This window comes from Aspergillus welwitschiae (genome assembly GCF_003344945.1).
Source record: "Aspergillus welwitschiae strain CBS 139.54b unplaced genomic scaffold BDQ94scaffold_10, whole genome shotgun sequence".
NCBI lineage: Eukaryota > Fungi > Ascomycota > Eurotiomycetes > Eurotiales > Aspergillaceae > Aspergillus > Aspergillus welwitschiae.
In genome coordinates this window covers 141878-160189 of record NW_020798704.1, presented here as the reverse complement: position 1 = coordinate 160189, position 18312 = coordinate 141878, and the positions used below count along the sequence as shown (strand labels likewise).

General features: G+C 54.8%; 9 protein-coding genes across 9 annotated transcripts; 4 read left to right on the top strand and 5 right to left on the bottom strand.

The window, feature by feature from the left end:
* Positions 1-6: 6 nt before the first annotated feature.
* BDQ94DRAFT_140133 (uncharacterized protein) lies at positions 7-1120 on the top strand. Its single transcript, XM_026765564.1, has one exon. It carries the CDS (start codon positions 215-217, stop codon positions 440-442), a length of 228 nt encoding a protein of 75 aa, XP_026628055.1. The 5' UTR covers positions 7-214; the 3' UTR covers positions 443-1120.
* Positions 807-2971, top strand: BDQ94DRAFT_9169 (inositol-3-phosphate synthase INO1). Its single transcript, XM_026776839.1, has 3 exons — positions 807-957; positions 1098-1939; positions 1987-2971. The coding sequence occupies exons 2-3, from the start codon at positions 1236-1238 to the stop codon at positions 2882-2884; spliced, it is 1602 nt and encodes a 533-aa protein (XP_026628054.1). The 5' UTR covers positions 807-957; positions 1098-1235; the 3' UTR covers positions 2885-2971.
* Positions 2972-3058: 87 nt separating this feature from the next.
* Positions 3059-4162, bottom strand: BDQ94DRAFT_158416 (putative 1-aminocyclopropane-1-carboxylate deaminase; the record flags this gene model as incomplete). The annotated part of the gene is made up of 1 exon (XM_026768945.1): positions 3059-4162. One exon carries the CDS (start codon positions 4160-4162, stop codon positions 3059-3061), a length of 1104 nt encoding a protein of 367 aa, XP_026628053.1.
* Positions 4163-4490: 328 nt separating this feature from the next.
* Positions 4491-6761, bottom strand: BDQ94DRAFT_140128 (bifunctional alcohol dehydrogenase/S-(hydroxymethyl)glutathione dehydrogenase). The gene is made up of 6 exons (XM_026765563.1): positions 6247-6761; positions 6165-6179; positions 5991-6105; positions 5805-5940; positions 5119-5756; positions 4491-5067 (listed from the first exon to the last, which is right to left on the bottom strand). Exons 1-6 carry the CDS (start codon positions 6265-6267, stop codon positions 4853-4855), a joined length of 1140 nt encoding a protein of 379 aa, XP_026628052.1. The 5' UTR covers positions 6268-6761; the 3' UTR covers positions 4491-4852.
* Positions 6762-7009: 248 nt separating this feature from the next.
* On the bottom strand, positions 7010-8197 carry tim9 (protein transporter TIM9). The gene is made up of 3 exons (XM_026765562.1): positions 7963-8197; positions 7827-7896; positions 7010-7645 (listed from the first exon to the last, which is right to left on the bottom strand). Exons 1-3 carry the CDS (start codon positions 7968-7970, stop codon positions 7457-7459), a joined length of 267 nt encoding a protein of 88 aa, XP_026628051.1. The 5' UTR covers positions 7971-8197; the 3' UTR covers positions 7010-7456.
* A 1025-nt stretch (positions 8198-9222) lies between these two features.
* Positions 9223-10845, bottom strand: BDQ94DRAFT_140118 (uncharacterized protein). Its single transcript, XM_026765561.1, has one exon. It carries the CDS (start codon positions 10105-10107, stop codon positions 9643-9645), a length of 465 nt encoding a protein of 154 aa, XP_026628050.1. The 5' UTR covers positions 10108-10845; the 3' UTR covers positions 9223-9642.
* A 458-nt stretch (positions 10846-11303) lies between these two features.
* BDQ94DRAFT_177156 (putative Rho GTPase activator (Sac7)) lies at positions 11304-14762 on the top strand (the record flags this gene model as incomplete). The annotated part of the gene is made up of 4 exons (XM_026772834.1): positions 11304-11466; positions 11666-11818; positions 11875-13536; positions 13594-14762. The coding sequence occupies 4 exons, from the start codon at positions 11304-11306 to the stop codon at positions 14538-14540; spliced, it is 2925 nt and encodes a 974-aa protein (XP_026628049.1). The 3' UTR covers positions 14541-14762.
* Positions 14763-15019: 257 nt separating this feature from the next.
* On the top strand, positions 15020-16089 carry BDQ94DRAFT_168712 (PIG-F family protein; the record flags this gene model as incomplete). Its single annotated transcript, XM_026771134.1, has 3 exons — positions 15020-15502; positions 15581-15867; positions 15945-16089. 3 exons carry the CDS (start codon positions 15020-15022, stop codon positions 16087-16089), a joined length of 915 nt encoding a protein of 304 aa, XP_026628048.1.
* A 107-nt stretch (positions 16090-16196) lies between these two features.
* BDQ94DRAFT_158412 (uncharacterized protein) lies at positions 16197-18132 on the bottom strand (the record flags this gene model as incomplete). The annotated part of the gene is made up of 2 exons (XM_026768944.1): positions 16197-16217; positions 16492-18132. 2 exons carry the CDS (start codon positions 18130-18132, stop codon positions 16197-16199), a joined length of 1662 nt encoding a protein of 553 aa, XP_026628047.1.
* Positions 18133-18312: the final 180 nt, after the last annotated feature.

Genomic DNA, 18312 nt, shown 5'->3' with positions numbered 1-18312 from the left:
CGTGGCAATTCTGACTCGTTCTGATGCATTGTATCTCGTGACTATTCTTCTCCTATGAAGCAGCCTCCTGGCATATATTCTGCAATATTAACTGGCACAAGTCTCGCTTCAGTCTGGTGTCAGCGTCGGCAATCAACTCCTCATTATCGCGATTCGCGGGCGGAGCCCCGCGACTCCGACTGCCTACTAGTAACCGACCCACCATCGATGATGGATGGAGCCCAGGCCACATTCCGTCCCGGGCCTGGGGAGTCCGGTGCCAGTCCTTGAGTTCAACTGTCTTCGTCCCATCTTTGGGACACCGCTGCTGGGCTTTTTCCTGGGGATAATCATGGCACCCATGATTCTATCTCGCCGTTCGTGGGCTAGCGGCAGGCCAATGCCGGGAACGGCACAGCGGGCCTTTATCGAGACACTGCCAGGCTATGGCAGAGTTGTATAGCGGAATGGCCATTTTGAGCTGGAAGGAATAGATTCAAGGTACTCGAGAGTCACAATTCGTAAGCCACATTCACTCCATATCATTATCTAGCCTCTCATTCACCAGTCAAACTCATAAGTGTCCGGTAGACATAGACACGATCTGCTCACCGCAATTGTCATTTGTGGGATGTGCTGGACATAGTTGGCCTTTTACGCTTTTACGCGGGCGCTCGGAAGTCAACACCTCGCTAGACAATCCCTGAAGCCTGTCATTTGCCAGGAAGGTGGACTAGTGCACTGTTGAGCTGGTTGGGGGTGCGGAGCAGTTTGGATCCGGATACGGTCAGCAACGTGACCCGCCGTATAAGTACCGCTCCCTCCTCGCTTTCCCTCGACCCTTCCTCCTTCTACCACCCATCAATACCTTCAGTTCGTTAGCAATCGTCTTCCCGTCGTTCAATTCAACTTCTGATCACACTCTCTGAGGCGTGGTCTAATAAAAACCGTCAAAATTTTCGCCACACTTCTTAACTCGTAAGTTCCCCACCATTCTCCGCGGTCTCCCGACGATGGCTGCCCCTATCCCAATGCTCCAAGAACAGCAATTGGACCTTCCTCCAAGCAATCCCACTTTCCAGGGTCTTCTTATGGCTAATCTGTCTCCTTTCCTTTAGGCGGCACCACCCGTTCAACGGCCGGCGCTCATCCAACCGTGGTGGGGCACCGGACTACGCATTATACGTCCAGTAAACAACTCGCAGTCTGAACACTCGCATTATCTGTCTCGCACGCCAATCTGTCAACTGTGAACAATGGCTCCCCACGCAAGCTCGGATGTTGCTGCCAATGGCGCCGTGAACGGGTCCGCTCGTGCCAACGCTCCTCTGTTTACCGTCAACTCGCCCAACGTCGTGTACACCGACAATGAAATCAGAAGCCAGTATGCTTACCATACCACTGATATCACCCGCACTGCCGACAACAAGCTCGTTGCCACTCCCAAGGCCACCAACTACCACTTCAAGGTCGACCGCAAGGTGGGCAAGGTGGGCGTCATGATGGTCGGCTGGGGTGGTAACAATGGTTCCACCGTGACCGCAGGTATCCTTGCCAACCGCCGTGGTCTCGAATGGGAGACCCGCGAGGGCATGCGCGCCTCCAACTACTACGGCTCTGTAGTCATGGGTTCCACCATCAAGCTCGGTACTGACGCCAAGACCGGTGAGGAGATTAACATTCCTTTCCACGACATGCTGCCCATGGTCCACCCCAATGATCTCGCTATTGGTGGTTGGGACATTAGCAGCCTGAACCTTGCCGATTCCATGGACCGTGCCCAGGTTCTGGAGCCTACCCTCAAGCAGCAGGTTCGTAAGGAGATGGCCGAGATGAAGCCCCTGCCTAGTATCTACTACCCGGACTTTATCGCTGCCAACCAGGAGGACCGGGCCGACAATGTGCTCGAGGGCTCCAAGGCATGCTGGGCTCATGTTGAGAAGATCCAGCAGGACATTCGGTGAGTCTCCTTTCGAGTAATTATTGCTTCCTCACTGACCCAAACAGCGACTTCAAGGCTCAGAACGGCCTCGACAAGGTCATCGTGATGTGGACTGCCAACACCGAGCGTTACGCCGATATCCTGCCTGGCGTCAATGACACGGCCGACAACCTCCTCAACGCTATCAAGACCGGCCACCTGGAGGTGTCCCCGTCCACTGTCTTTGCTGTGGCCTGTATCCTGGACAACGTTCCCTTCATCAACGGCTCTCCCCAGAACACCTTTGTTCCCGGTGCTATCCAGTTGGCTGAGCAGCACAAGGCCTTCATTGGCGGAGACGACTTCAAGTCTGGCCAGACCAAAATGAAGTCGGCTCTGGTTGACTTCTTGATCAACGCCGGTATCAAGCTCACCTCGATTGCCAGCTACAACCACCTGGGCAACAACGACGGCAAGAACTTGAGCTCCCAGAAGCAGTTCCGGTCCAAGGAGATCTCCAAGTCCAACGTGGTGGACGACATGGTCGCGGCTAACAAGATCCTCTACGCCGAGGACGAGCACCCCGACCACACCGTGGTGATCAAGTACATGCCTGCGGTGGGCGACAACAAGCGCGCGCTCGACGAGTACTACGCGGAGATCTTCATGGGTGGCCACCAGACCATCAGTCTGTTCAACATCTGCGAGGACTCCCTGCTGGCGTCTCCCTTGATCATTGATCTGGTGCTGATTGCGGAGATGATGACCCGCATCAGCTGGAAGTCGGACGAGGCGGCCGAGTACAAGGGCTTCCACAGCGTGCTCAGCGTGCTCAGCTACATGCTCAAGGCGCCTCTGACTCCTCCGGGCACCCCTGTGGTCAACTCGCTGACCAAGCAGCGCAGTGCCTTGACCAACATCTTCCGGGCGTGCGTTGGACTGCAGCCTGAATCCGAGATGACTCTGGAGCACAAGCTGTTCTAGACACCCACCTAGTAATGCTTAGCCATCATGCTAGGCGTTGATCACACTTTACCCATTGTTAGCCAACTACAGCCACTCTTTGAATATCAATGACTACCATTCGTACCACCATTCTTCTCATATCGCTCTCATTGTATATCACTATCACTTCGTATACCACACATCCGTAGATATCTACTGCGTCTTCCCCAAATCCGAATAAGCATTCAACGCCAACTGCCCTCCCAAATGCGCAAACAGAATATTCCCCTGAATCTCCCCCCTCTTGACCAAATCCATCATCCCCGCAAAACTCTTCCCCTCATACACCGGATCCGTAATAAACGCCTCCGTCTTCGCCGCAAACTCAATCGCCTCCCACGTCCTCTTATCCGGCACTCCATACACACCCCCATGCCACTCCTCCCACAACTCCACATCCTCCTCCGATACCTCCTCCCTCCCCAACCCAATCCTCTCCGCCGTCTCCTTCGCAATCCGCAACACCTGCTCCCTCGTCTCCTTCGGCTTCGCACTCGCATCAATCCCCACCACCCTCGTCTTCCCCCTCCCATTTCCAGCCTCTCGATCCAACTTCTCCAACAACTTAAACCCCGCCACCATCCCCGCCATCGTACTCCCCGTCACCGCACAAACCACCACCGTCCCAAACTCCACCCCCAACTCCTTCTCCTGAGCCCGCACCTCAAACGCCCACCGCGCGAACCCCAACCCACCCAACGGATGATCCGACGCGCCCGCAGGGATATAATACGGTTTCTCGCCTGCCGCGATACACTCCTCTTCCAGCTTCTTCAATGTACTCTTATGCTCGATCCCAAATCCCGATGGATCAAGCCGTACATCCGCCCCCATGAGTCTCGATAGCTGGATGTTCCCCACCTTGCTGTAGTGCGCGTCGTTCCAGGGAACCCAGTCTTCTTGGATCACCCGACATTTCAAGCCCGTCACTGTGGCGGCCGCGGCGACCTGCCGGGTATGGTTTGATTGGATCCCCCCGATGGAGATTAGGGTTGTCGAACCGCTGGAGAGGGCGTCCGGGATGAGGTATTCTAGTTTGCGGGTCTTGTTGCCGCCTCCGGAGGCGAGAGGGGAGGATAGGTCGTCGCGTTTGGCGTAGATGGTTGTTGATGGGTTTGGGGGGGAGAGGGCGGAGGTGATGAGCGGGAGGGCGTGGATAGGGGAGGGGCCGAAGGTTAGGACGTGTCGGGGGATGGTGCTGAAGGGGGGTGGGAGGGGGAGGGGGTCTTGGTTGTTGGTAGTAGTTGAGATGGTCATTTTGGTAATAATGGTGATAGTAGTTGTAGTAGGAGGTTTGGTTATTTGGGTGTGTGTAGATGATTGGGGTAGATGTGTGTGGTGGTGGTGATGGTTGGAGTATATATAGACGGTACTTACTAGTAGTAGGTGTAGGTACTGATAGTAAGGAGATGTTAAGGCACCGATCCCGGAGCCGGGCTGCTCATTTACCCCTCTTCTGATGCATTATTACCGAGTTTAAGCGTTGCCCTTTCGGAGGTTGCCCGTAAGTGCCGTGTAGGTACTACAATTCACTACTGTTTTTGGATGAGGTGATTATCGGGCTGACGATAAGATTATCTTAGTAGTAGGTGTTGACTAGCGGATGGTGGTCCGATATCGTGATAGGGATAGCATTGCTGATTAGATAGGGGGATACTATCAGTTAGTGGATCTGTTGATACTACTACCAGAAGTATTTAAGTACAGTAGTTGGGTTAGACTAGGTGGCTGGTAGTTGAGGTGAGGGGTTATGACCAGTGTAGTCTTCTTCCCGAGTACTACTTGGTGAACTTGCTGCAGACATAGTTATGTAAACCACAAGGTCCTACGACTTTACAGTTGCTGAGGACCTTGGAGACAACTACACATATATATAGACATCGTTTCTAACAGCTAACTCGTAATTTTATTCATTCAATTTATTCATCAGTGTACATTATGGCAGGTTTATGACAGGTCAACAACGCAGCGAACGCAGTCGCCCGCCTTCATCTGCTCAAACGCCTTGTTGATGTCCGACAGCTTCTCGCGGTGCGTAATGAACTCATCAACCTTCAGCTGTCCGTTCAGGTAGTCATCAACCAATCCCGGCAGCTGCGTACGGCCCTTGATACCGCCAAAGGCGCAACCCTTCCACACACGGCCAGTGACCAGCTGGAATGCTGCAACCAGTTAGCATTGCGCGCTTTTTTACACATTCAAAGAATACTTACGGCGAGTGGAAATCTCCTGGCCAGCAGCAGCAACACCGATGATAATACTCTCACCCCATCCCTTGTGGCACGCCTCCAGGGCAGCCCGCATCACACCAACGTTACCAGTGCAGTCGAAAGTGTAGTCGCAACCACCGTCCGTCATCTCAATCAGCTGCTCCTGGATGGTCTTGCCACCGAGCTTGGTGGGGTTGACAAAGTCCGTGGCGCCGAACTTACGGGCCCACGCCTCCTTGCCGTCGTTGACATCGACCACGATGATGCGGCCAGCCTTGTTCTTCACAGCACCCTGGATGACTGAGAGACCGACACAGCCGGCACCGAAGACGGCAATGTTGGAGCCCTCCTCCACCTTGGCGGTGACGACGGCCGCACCGTAACCGGTGGTGATACCGCAGCCAAGCAGGCAGGACCGGTCCGTGGGGATCTTGGGGGTCACAGCGACAACGGAGATGTCGGCCACGACGGTGTACTGGGAGAAGGTGGAGGTACCCATGAAGTGCAGCAGGTCCTTGCCGCGGGCCTTGAAACGGGAGGTGCCGTCGGGCATCACACCCTTGCCCTGAGTGGCACGAATCTTACCGCAGAGGTTGGTCTTGCCGGACTTGCAGAACTTGCACTCACGGCATTCGGGGGTGCTAGAAACGTTAGCAGCGGAGTGCGCAATTGCACCAGGTGTCGCTTACTAGAGAGCAACGACATAGTCACCGGGCTTCACGGAGGTGACGCCCTCGCCGACGGACTCGACGATACCGGCACCCTCGTGTCCCAGAACAACGGGGAAAGCACCTTCGGGGTCCTTTCCGGAGAGAGTGTAGGCATCTGTCTCGGTCAGCCTGGCTTTCAATCCCAGCTGTCTCACAATCACCGACCTGTGTGGCAGACACCAGTGTGAAGGACCTGAATGCGGACCTCGTGGGCCTTGGGAGGAGCAACTTCGACGTCCTCAACGGAGAGAGGCTCTCCGGCGCCCCAGGCAACCGCAGCCTACAAAAGTTCATTGGTATACTCGATGGTGGAGGTCATTGTTCGAGTGGCTTTCTTACCTTGCAGGTGATGGTCTAGATGAGTTAGTCAACGCACGCGTCAATGCTGGTCTTTGCTTCGAGCTGGAACCAACAAACTCACCTGTCCGACAGTGCTGGCCATGATGAATCAGGCAAAGATAGTGGCAATCACTGAACCGGAAGGAACCGGAAGAGGGAATCAAGGGAAGAAAAGGGATGATAAAAGGGAAGAAAAGGATGAAAGAAGAGGAAGAATGAAGCTCGAGGTTGAGCCAGCAATAAATTGGCAGCAGAGTGGTCGGGTCGGCAAAGACGGTGGAGTTGGCCGATGAGGGGAGCACGAGGGGGGAAGAAGAGGGGCGCCGTGAGGGGCACCCATTTTGTACTGTTTTGCTCTGTTTGCTGGGCAAATTCTAGATGTACCGGGTTTCGGGTACACATCCCGATACCATCAATTCCTCCGTCTTTCATCATCTATCTCGCATACACTAACCATTGATCCCCTCATGCCTCCGCATGAGTGTGTATGAGGGTGGCGGGCAGGGTGCGGTCCCGGTATCGTTGTTTTGCAGTGGGCCATGACTGGGGCTACAGGATACGTTATCTATAATGGAGGGTCAATCTCCGCCAAAGTAGTCTCAATGCATTCAAGTGCACGTAAGGAGCTCCATTCTTCTGATATCCCACGACTGGTAGATAGATAACTAGTACTCGTCCTGCGTACTGAATGACTCCATTGGGACAGATGATGCGATGACTCAGGCATAACCCGGTTAGGTAATGTTTTCCGGCTCTCTTGGCCCGTGCACGCCAAGAGGCCCCGACGGGTGACTGTCGGCGTCCCGATCGGGTAAGTTCGATTCTCGTTGTATCAACACAGTTTATCCAGTCATCACTCTACACGGCAATGGCTCGTAAGTAGACCTATCTGTAAAAGTATTCTTAGGGACTCATCCCCTCACGTCTTTTGGAGAAGAAAGAAGCAAAATTGGAGAAAGTCAAATGTCGATGACTTCATCATGGTTATACCACATTTATGCCTGCAAATGAAATATCCATTATGCCTGATACATGCTACAACTGACCATCTGTATCCTAACCAGCATAGTTTACTTCAAATGCTATTTCCATTCCATATATTACAATCACGGCAGCAACAGTATACCTCCATACTGTGAGCTCGGCAACCAAAACTTGCTCCTCAAGAGCGAGCGGGTGCCCATCGCCGGCCATTAGGGGATGTCATCATTGCAAAAATTCTAATATTTTATACAGAAACCGCCAAAGTCAAGGCAAAGCAAAGCAACCGAACCCCATGCTAAATTTCCCATTTACCGCTGTTGTCCCTGCATCATCATGGCCTGGTTCTGTTCCTGGAACCGCTCGTTCAGGCGAGCCGATCCCTTCATGAACTTGTCAACGCAGCGCAGGACACAGCCCTCTTCCCGGTTGATCAGGGACTTGGTGGTGAAGTCGTTGACGCAGTCATCGAAGCAGCGCTGGACGAGCTTGGAGTACATCTACAATGATCAGATTAGAATCCGGAAGGCCGAGCTAGGGATGATAAATGGACGAATGGGCAGATGGACGGGCGGATGGACGGAAGGACAGATGAACTGTTGAAAGTGTAGATAGATTGTGCAAGGCAGGAGCCGGATTCGGTGCGAAAGGGTATCACTGTTTATTTTGGGTCTCACGTACGGTCATGAATTCCTTCATCTGGCGTCTCTCCATGCGAGAGGCGAGCTCACGCTGCTCAGAGGCGTTGAGGCTGGGACTGGTCAGTACACATCCGGGGAACTTTTGATAAAAAGGTATGAAAAGGGGAACTGCTTACGATTCCATTGTGATGTGATTGGGTCTGAAGCTAGGTAAATCAAAAAGGGTAGCGTTTGATAACAAGAGGCCTGGGTCGTGATGACGACCGTAGCTCCGGAGCTGCTCTACGGACCGCAGGCTCTGATGTGATCACGTGCCTTATCCAGCTCCGATCAGGTGACCGGAACCGGACCGCTTGTTGATCGTGCTGACTCATCCATTGCCGAAACCGAGGTCATTCCCAAACCGGCAAACAGCAGGACAATCCAGCTGGCGCTGTTCCATTCTTTGGGCAAGTTAAAAAAAGCACAACGGCCAAGGTGGCCCCAGACTTCCATTCGCCAGAACCATGGTTCGCCCGTCCACAACCGGAGGTCCATCAAGTCGAGAAGCAACCCAGAAGGACAAAGATCTTCTTTGAATTCCCACCGCAATGACTCGGGCTGGAGCCACCCTTGGTGCTTGTTGGATGATTCTTCCTAAAAAATCGACAGGTCTTAGGGCCAGCTTCGATCGAAGGATCTAGGAACGTTTGGCTTTGGGTAGAACAATCCCACATTCCAATCCGGAGCTTAGCGAGATCGTGCTCGGGGTGATTTCATTGCTTTTGCGGTGTATCATGCTCATGAGCTTGCGCGGGTGGGTTGCTGGAATGGAGCTGGTCAAATTATTAGCTGATTCCTAGCGGATCCAGTATACAGAACTATATTGCTGTCCCCGTAGGCGATTGCGTGGAAGATGTGCCACCGAGATCAGCAGACCAGTAAGCCACCTATGGCGAGAAATTATGTTTTACCAGCCACTCGGATAGGGGCATGTTGTCTTCCAATGATAGGCGTGAACATATAGCAGTCTCTCCGGTTGGTTGTTGGTCCTATGCCTAGTACGCAAGTTGACCCATTCTCCTAACACAACGCTTGGGCTGTATATCTATGTCTTGGGACTTACGTGCACTCCAACAGGAGACATTCCCTGTGTTATGCGTGCATGGAGTAAGCTTAGTCTTAAATTGTTTGAGATTGAATGTGATGATCCAATCAATGGCATAAGCTTCCTTCACACTTCACAGCTAAACCGTACGTTTTATGTATTCGTATGTAGAAAAGCAGAGGAGCTGAAGAGTCGGCCCTACGATCAACCTGGCGAGGGATCCAGCCCAACAGCCTGGTGGGTAAGCTGTTGTAGATAGATGAGTGGCCACCTGGAACTGCACTCCTGAGATCGGCAGCTGACGGACTAGTTCGGGCAAGCGAATCTCGCACCACGACCGAACTAAACCACTAGACGCGGGGTCAGCATTCTCTCGGGCCGTTTGGGATGACAGCCACATCAGTTGATGGTTGGAGAACCGCGGTAGGACCCTGATGGTGCGGCATCGTTGCTCAAGGGGAAGCGCCCTGAGGGTTGCATCAGGGGATCCATAGTCATATTTTTGGCTAGAACCACGAGCAGCCGATGGGTCGACAGCCTGCCGATACTGTGTATAGTGTATACCTTGTTGTAAACGTAGCAGCTTGGCAGACTGGAGAGTATCATTCCTCTTCCCAATTTATAGTTTTCTGATCGTCCGTGAGGAGGCGATAGTGAGTCAACAGGAACAGGATCTACTCCCTCACTCACTCACACACACTCACTGAGAAGTTCCCCGGTCGGAGAAGAGGGGGGAGGGGGGAAGAGGGTATTCTGCATTCGAGAATCCTTATCCGGATAGAGCGAAAGAAGGAGTCCCATTCGACTGCGGTCTCCGGATAGCCTCATGTCTCAGAGGGGCCTTGACGCAATTGGCTAGAACTGGGGCCATATAACCGGCGTAGCGGAATGATTGAAGAATGGTCCAGTTAGTGTCCCATGCTAGTGTGCCGGAGGGACGACTAGAACCAGGGCCAGAACCGACGGACCTGGAAAAATAATAAGCAGAGGAGGAACCGCACCCAAAAGAACAAAACAAGAATAGGAAATGGCGGTTAAAAATAAGCAAAATTAGTAGATAATACTCCGTAATAAGGGTTAAATAAATAACAACGGAAAATGGAAAAAGGAAAAAAGGGCACCCAAAAAAAAAGGGCCCTGGTTGGAGCCAGTCAACCCTGGAACCCTGGGGTCTGGTCCCAAGCAGGGCCACTTGCCAGAACTTCAATTCCCAGGAGGACAAATCCATCTCCATGCTTGGCGGGGGGTGTTTTCAATTTCCCAAAATTTCCCCCCCTCTCTCTTTCCCATCTCTGACACATCCTATTTCTATTCTATCTTGAATTCATTTACTCCATCCTGATCTCTGATATGATTCTGGTTCTAGTTGTGGTTCCGGTAGGAATAGATACATAGTTTGCCTGGGGGGTGAACTGGTGACTGAACTGGTCATTCCTCTTGTCTTTTACCTCTCCGTCTTCCCCTTTGGGTCCCGCCTACAGCAGCACGCCTCCAGCCTGTTCGTCCGGTTGTCACGCAGTTTGGCTGGTTGGCTGTCCGTCGGTTGATGCTCCATCCTTTCCATCCTTTCCCTCCTGTCTCTTTCTCCTGTCTCCTCCACAATCATCTCCTTTCATCCTCCATCACGCCTAGCAACCACCACATCTTCACCATCTACAACGACACGACAAGCACTCCGGGGTATCTATTGATCTGACTGCAGCTCTCAAGTTTCGTTGGTTCAGATGATGGTCATTGGTTTCACCCCCAGACCAGCCAAGAAGCACCTCTGCTGCTGCTCACCCACGCAACCAGAGTCCCATCCACCCTGTCGGAGGGCCCCAAATCAGCCTCTCAGCCTGAAGTTCATTCCTGATTGCTAGACTCCCTTATTGTTGCTCACCACTACCACCACCACCACCACCTCCTCCTCCTCCTCCCCCCGAACCGTTCAACGTTGACGGACATCCCGGCATTCGTTGATTTGCTCGTGTTTTGTCTGCTTCGTCTCGTTCTTGCCAGCGCTGCCCCCATCCATTCACCCCTCTCCTACATCTACTCCGGCTTCCTGCGTTCCCTTGTTAACCTCCTTTCATTTCTCACTCCATCCCTCCCTATCTCCCCTGTCTCTCTCCTTCGTGCGTTGTCTACCCTTCGCTGTCTCCATTCTTCTCCCTGCCCCGTTGGAAAAAAAATTCCCAGTGTTCGTTTTACCGGTTCCCTGCTACTGTACGTGTTTCGGACGGCGCGGCACTTAAAATCCGCAGCCTGACTAGTCCTCGTGCTATTTTGGGATCACGCCTCCCAGCCCCGGAATTTCTCGCGCCAACAACAAGGGCGGTGACGGAGGCCTCGGATTAGCAGGGTCTGGTTCGGTCGCTGTATTTCTATACCTTCGCAGTCACGTCGCATCTCGTCTGGAACCCTCGTTCCCATCGCGCACTGCCCACCATGGTTACTACCGGCAAGTCGCACCCGGGTGTCGATCCCCTGCACCGGCTTCCACCCACCGCTGCCCCCCCTGAGGCTATCGCGACCTCGCCGCCGTCGAAACGTGACTTGGCTTCGTGGTGGAGACAATTCAAGAGAAATACCAGAAAGGAGGAACCGAAAGGTATGTGTGGTGGTATAATAGGATCTTTTGGTTGGGTTTGCTGCGCTGCGGGGAAGCTCGGCGGCGATGCGATCGTGGGGCGTCCGTGGAATCCCATCGCATCGAAGCCTGTCGCCCTGTTAGCATTCTGCGGCTCCCTTAGCTACCTAGGATTCGCTTCTGATGGGCTCTGCTTTTAACATGTGCTAATGGATTGCAGAAAAACCCCAGGGTATCTTCGGCATCCCCCTCAACGTCAGCATCAAGTACGCCAACGTCGCTATCTCCCTTACGAACGACAACGGCGAGAGCTTTATCTACGGATACGTGCCCATCGTGGTCGCAAAATGTGGAGTCTATTTGAAAGAGAAAGGTATCCCGACCACGCTGGCCCTGCGATAAGATCGCTGCTAACGTAAATCTCGCTAGCGACCGACGTTGAGGGCATCTTCCGTCTGAGCGGCTCTGCAAAGCGCATTAAAGATCTTCAGGAAATCTTCGACTCCCCCGAGCGTTATGGAAAAGGTTTGGATTGGACTGGCTATACTGTGCATGATGCGGCGAACGTTCTTCGGCGCTACCTGAACCAGCTGCCGGAACCGATCGTCCCGCTAGACTTTTACGAACGGTTTCGCGAACCCCTACGGACGTATCAACGACAGGTCCAGGAACAGATTCAGAACAACGCCCCGCCCGCGGACACCGAGGCCTTCGACCATGCCAAAGCGGTCGCGGCCTACCAGCAGTTGATCCGCGAGCTACCCCCGTTGAACAAACAGCTTTTGCTCTATATCCTCGACCTGCTGGCTGTCTTCGCGTCCAAGTCTGATCAGAATCGCATGACTTCGGCCAATCTGTCCGCCATCTTCCAGCCAGGATTGTTGTCGCATCCGCAGCACGACATGTCTCCAGACGAATACAAGCTAAGCCAGGATGTCCTGATCTTCCTGATCGAAAACCAAGACCACTTCTTGTTTGGAATGAACGGCACCGCCGCTGACGAGCAGACGGTCAAGGAGGTCGAAGGGGGTCTGGCCCGCCGGCCCACCACTCATTCCAACATTCGACGCTCGGTGTCGAGTGCCAGTGGCGGTGCGGAGAGCTTCCGAAAGTATGGAAGTCTGCGCCGGAATGTGTCTGTCTCGTCGAAGAATTCCCGCAACTCCAATGCTGCAACCCCTGCTACGCCGACCTCACTGGGTGGTGTGGGGGTACATCGCAGCAACACATTGCCGTCTAAGATGACGCCCGTGATTCCTCCATCACGGTATGGACGACCGGTGGATAACACAGGGGTCAACTCATCGGCACATACTTCTGCGCAACACTCGCGATCGTCCAGCCGTGCGCCTGCACCTGCTGAGGACACCCCTCAACCTCTACCCCAGCCTCAACCTCAGCCTGCTCCTCAACCCCAGGTTGCTCCTCAAGCTCAGGCTCAGCCTCCTCAACCCGAGCTTGCACCCCCAACCCAGATTGCACCGCAACCTCAGCATGCGCCCGAACCACAACCTGAGTTGCCCCAGACCAATGCTCGGATGAGCCCTGCACCTAACCAGGTTGCCCAGGGCACTCCCCCGCCGACAAATGGTCAGGGATCCATAACCGAGGTGGTAGAGCCAGGGACAGGGATCGTCTACGTTCACTCGTCCACACACGGACCCGTACCAAAGACTGCGCTTGAGAATGGAAATGGACTTGGCGATACGAAACCTGCCACCGCAAATCCCAGTGTGGAGAAGCCCGCTGTTGAACAGACCATTGCAGAAAAGCCAGTTGTGCAGCAGCCCATCGCCCAAAAGCCCGCTCAGACTCCCATTGCTGAGAGGCTGATGGCAGAGAGGCCTATCCCACACCCTGAACAGACAAGTACGGAGAAGCTTGGTGACAGACCTACCAGTGAACGGCCCATCCTGCGGGAAGGATTGCCACCCATAGCTGCTTCACCCCCGCCGGCGGTGGTGACGCCGACGCGGGAACGCAAGCTCTCTAGTCTCTTCTCCAAGTCACCGCCACCAAGTGGTGAGCATAAAGAGCCGCGACAGCCAAATCGCTTGAAGAAGAAGCGAATCCCTGGCAGCGCGAGTGAAAGTGCGCAAAGCTCGTCTTAGTCGCTGCAGGCCGCAACATCGGATACTGGGTTGGCAGCGATCTTGCATACTTCCCGACACGCGGAGGTCAACAATGATGCTGGAGGAGCGACACCACGAGCCCCCAACACTACGAGTTCTGATGATCTGAGCCCGCCACGAGAAGGCAGGCCAGAGAAGCAGCTGTTGCCGCACGAAGGTGGACAGCAGGCAGGCGACACATCGCTGCGGCCTTATGGCTCACGGACCCCATCGATGAACTCTCGGTCATCGTTCACCGATTACTCGGATGCTGACCCTACCGATGATGCGTCGCGAGCGGAGCGTAAGGAGCATCGCCGCAGCTGGCGGTTCCCGCGCTCATCTAAACGCAGCAACGAGCATATTGGCTTGGGACTTGCCTCACCACCGCTCATCGCCACGACACCTGGTGCCGACCGGAGCACTAGCTCGATCGGCAGTTGGCACCACTCTAGCAGAAGCTCACCCTCGGATTTGCAGCAATTTGCAAACGATCCGTCCTACCAACCTCTGAGCTTGGACGCGGAAGTCAGCAACAACGGGGCCGCTAAGGACGCATCTCTGGCTGAACCCGAGAAGCGCAGCCTGTTTGGCAAGTTCAAAGCCAAGGTTGCGCAAGTGCGAGATGGTGTTAAGGAGTCCACGGAACGGGACCGGACGAGAAGTCCTGTAAACTCAGAGGCCGACCTGTCCGTGTCGAGCCACACCCTATCACCATCTGGGAAGGATAGTCTGCGAAACCGGCCTGCTCCGATCGATGTGACTAGCTATCCTAAAGAGGGACAACTAAGTTCACCGGTCTCTCCGCTGCCGGGTTCGGGACTGCCGCCGGCGATCCCTGAGGAACCACGGACACCGGAGAGTCCAGTTGCGGTGCCTGGCTTAGAGCAGAAACAGGAGCCTGCTGTGGCCGCGCCTGTTGCCTCTCCGCCAGTAGAGACGGAAGGCACGGATGCCGGACCGGGGCCCGCTGTACCCTCATAGATGAAGAATTTTGCTTTCTTTCCTTTGTTAAGTGGTTTAAGGATATGGACTGATGGACGGCACGATTCACGTACCGGTGGCTTGAGGCTGCCATGATGACTGTCGTTGATGCACTTATGGATCACGAATGATGTATGTATTGCTTGTTGGATGGCGTGCCATGTATTTCAAATAGTTGTAGATTTATGTACGGATACATTGACACCATTTGCAGAATTGTAGTTGCTCACTTGTCTGGACTATATTGCAGTAAATCTGCGTAATATCCCCTGACACCTCAGGCACCCGCAACCCCATACTTAAGTAAAAAGCCCCATGCAAACAAACCAAACAAAACCAATCCTCTTCTTCCTCTTCCGTCACCTCCGAAGCATCTCTTCGTTCCACAGCTCCTAATCTCCTCACCACCTCCCCAATTCCTCCTCCCCTTCCCTCTCTTACTCTCCCTACTCCCCCAGGCCCATCGCCACACCCTCAAAATGGCCTCCCCACCCCCCTCCCCCCTCACCACCACCAGCGCCGCCTCCGCGCCGCCCGACAACTCCAACAAACCCGCCGCACCCCCCGTGCACGTCCTCCCAACCCAACTCGCAACCATCTACTCCTACATCCACCCAGCGGCGCTACTCTCCGCCTTCGCCGCGCGATTCCCCGCGCTGGTCAACGACCCCGTCGCAGAAATGGCCCAGCAATTGCCCCTCCTCGCCCTCGCGCACGTCGCCTACGTGATGATTTGTCTCCCGGCCGCGGGCTCCTCGGATTCTACTACTTCCACCACCACCACCACTCCCGCTTCGCCGTCTACTCCCACCGCCTCCAGCGCCTCCTCCACAGGAACAACCACCGGTACCAACGAAAAAGGAGGAAATGTGATCCTCCGTCCCGGCCGCGTCGGCCGGCGGCGCACGAAGGACTCGTCTTCGTCGTCGGCGACGGCCTCGGCGATTAGTGGGCGGGTTGTTGTATGTCCTTTCCCCATTACCCTTAATATCCTCTCAATATATTTATCCTTACTAATGATTGATGTGTGATAATATCAGGCTTCGCTATTATCCTTGACATTGACAACCCTCCTCGCCACCCCCGTCCTCAGCATCCTTCTTGTTCTCTTTGGCGCCCCGTTCACGACTCATCATGCTCAGACGGTTCTGTGTGCGGCGCATATGGCTATTCTGTCGTCGACGGCGCTGGTGTATGTTCATGGCGTGGATGGGAATGTGTGGAAGGAGGTGTGGGGGGCTAAGAGGCCGGGGGATATCGTTTGGGGTGGTGCGTTGGGGACTTGTGTGGGGGCTTGGTTGGGGGCGGTGCCGGTGCCGCTTGATTGGTATGTTCATCCTCTTTATTTCTTGTTTGGAGGGGATAGGGGGTGATAAAGGGATTGGGTGTGCTAATGTTGTGCAGGGACCGTCCGTGGCAGGCGTATCCGATTACCTTGTTGACGGGGGCGTATATCGGGTTTGTGGTCGGGTCGGTGCTGGGGAGGTCGGTGTTGTTTGGGAAGAGGATTCGGTTTGAGGAGGGGGAGGATGTGAAGAAGGTTGAGTAGATTGTCTCCTTTGCATGGTTTTGGGTGTGGGGGGTGGAAGATATCCAGGCGTGTTGCTGTCGCTTCGTGTATAGCTGTTTTAGTATATTTTAATTGATTTAATTGTTTCATGGTTCTTGCTGAACTTTCTAATTGTTTGTGGTTCAATTGATCTATAAGTCTATGGCTGCAGCCGGGCAGCCAGTGCGTAATGAAGGCAATTGGTGTATGTACAGTATCACTCATGCACGCAAATCTCATGCAGGATATCATAACCACGCAGAAGCAGAACATTTCCAAAGAAAAGAGATAACCAATGAGGGTATGGAGCAATGTTGGTCGTTAAGAGGGAAGAGGGTGGATGGAAAAGGAAGAATAGAAGAATCAGAATGAGTGTTATCGGCATCATATCATCCCGCCAACTTCGACCCGGCGCGCCGACGGCCACCGCGGATGGTACAGGTCTCCCTTTGGAGGAAGCTCCGGGCGCTCCTCCGAATCACTATCTGGGGAGATCTTTTCCGTCGGTGGCCCTGAGTTGGTCGGGGATGGCCCCAGGGCCTGCCGCATACGCATAATATCATGCGCGTCAATCGGAATAGGATAGATAGGCCCCATGCCCATGGATTCGCGTGCCACGCGCGTCAGTTGCTCGACATCGCTCCGCAGGTTGGATACCTGTTCCTCGAGGTTGCGTCGCGCAGACTGCTCCCGACGCAGCAGCATCACCAGTGCGCTGTACTGTTCGACGGAGATGGTATTGCATTCGTGCAGCGACGTGGAGGACGGTGCCTGCAAAGTGCGCGAGCGGTGGAGATGGTTCGGGCGCAGCGTGCTCGTGCTAGACGGGCGATCGGCGCCGCCGGGCGACTTGGCACCCGGGGCCTCGTCACTTCCCGACGGCGACTGGGCCGACGATGGCTTGCGCTTGTGCCGGGTCGTCGGCGGTGACGGTTTCCTCTGTCCCGACGGCTCGGCCGGCGTCTCGCTGCGTCCAGACTGTATGCGTGCAATTGCACACTCGAGGTCGATCAATTTTACCTCCAAGGTGGTCAGTCGCTGTTCCAGCGTCACGTTCTCATCGTGTTGCAATGAGTTGACTAGCGTCCCAACCATTGGGGGCATGGGCTCCTCTGGTGGTGCATCTTCCTCCTCGTCCTCATCCGGCCCATCCAGGAAGGACGGCTCGGTCGTGGGTTTCGGGGCACTGGCGACCGTTGTCCGGGTCGGGGGTCGTTCCGATGCATCGGCCTCGGAGACCGCTCCAAAGGTCGTCGATCCTGCGTACGACTCCAAACTGCGGCGTCGCCATTGAATGGGAGACATTAGGTGATCTTTGGCCATGCCGCGCAGGGCGGTCGCGCTGCGCGAGCGGCGCTTGATCTGCCGCATCTCTCGCCGGCGGACCTCATCCGGATCACTGTTGGCGTGCGGACTGTTGTCCCGCTTACTGGTTGGTCGGCCCGAATGCACGACCGCCTCCAGGGCACCGCGAGATTCGTCGTCCGAAAAGATCAAGCTCGGCAGAGTGGCACGTCGGCGGCGTGGGTGCGGTTCAAGCTTGCGGAGGGCCTCTTCCCACGAGGTGACGGGCCCGTGTTCCTGTTGCAACGGACTCGTGGATTTGGCGTTCCATGAACCGGAGAGCGGCTGCGGCTTGTCGAGCGATTGATTCGATCGCGGACTGTGGTTGCCGAACCGACATTCAGCGGACTCGTCGTCCTCCTGTCCCCGACTTTTGCGAGTGAAGATCTTCCGCATGACGGTTTTCAGGGTGCTGCCGGTACGACGATGTGTGCTGGGCCCGCGAGCAATGGAGGTGGTTCCCGGAGTGTATGGCAGGGCCGCGACGGCGCGATTGGTGTTGCGGAGGTTGGTAGCGATAAGGGAAGATTCGGAAGCACGGGGTGGACGTCGCGTGGTGACAACCATCTGTTTGGAACTCATGGGCGGTAATGCAGTATCAAAGCAAGCGTCTGCAGCTGCAGGGTCTGAAGTGGGAGGGCCGGCTATGCGACTCTGGGCGGAGTCACTTCGCGTGGTACTTGTACTGGCAGCAGACATGTCGGGATTCGGGCTTTAGAGGGAACGACAACACATGAAACATGCACGCTGCAGACCTGTCCAATGGCATACAAGGGCGCAAGGGAGGAAAGGAGGTCGAAGCGATCGGTAAGGACAGATACGAAGACAGGGACAAGGAACGATTGGATATACGCCAAGGCGCAGAGCCACCAGCTGAAA

What these genes read in the sequence shown, in the direction of transcription:
- BDQ94DRAFT_140133 (XM_026765564.1), top strand. Translation starts at nt 215, where the DNA reads ATGGAGCCCAGGCCACATTCCGTCCCGGGCCTGGGGAGTCCGGTGCCA.
- BDQ94DRAFT_9169 (XM_026776839.1), top strand. Translation starts at nt 1,236, where the DNA reads ATGGCTCCCCACGCAAGCTCGGATGTTGCTGCCAATGGCGCCGTGAAC. An exon ending in AAGATCCAGCAGGACATTCG is followed by an intron (nt 1,940 to 1,986) that starts GTGAGTCTCCTT and finishes TGACCCAAACAG; the next exon opens with CGACTTCAAGGCTCAGAACG.
- BDQ94DRAFT_140128 (XM_026765563.1), bottom strand. Translation starts at nt 6,267, where the DNA reads ATGGCCAGCACTGTCGGACAG. An exon ending in GACTATGTCGTTGCTCTCTA is followed by an intron (nt 5,757 to 5,804) that starts GTAAGCGACACC and finishes TAACGTTTCTAG; the next exon opens with CACCCCCGAATGCCGTGAGT. An exon ending in CCAGGAGATTTCCACTCGCC is followed by an intron (nt 5,068 to 5,118) that starts GTAAGTATTCTT and finishes AACTGGTTGCAG; the next exon opens with CATTCCAGCTGGTCACTGGC.
- tim9 (XM_026765562.1), bottom strand. An exon ending in AGATGAAGGAATTCATGACC is followed by an intron (nt 7,646 to 7,826) that starts GTACGTGAGACC and finishes TGATCATTGTAG; the next exon opens with ATGTACTCCAAGCTCGTCCA.
- BDQ94DRAFT_140118 (XM_026765561.1), bottom strand. Translation starts at nt 10,107, where the DNA reads ATGGAGATGGATTTGTCCTCCTGGGAATTGAAGTTCTGGCAAGTGGCC.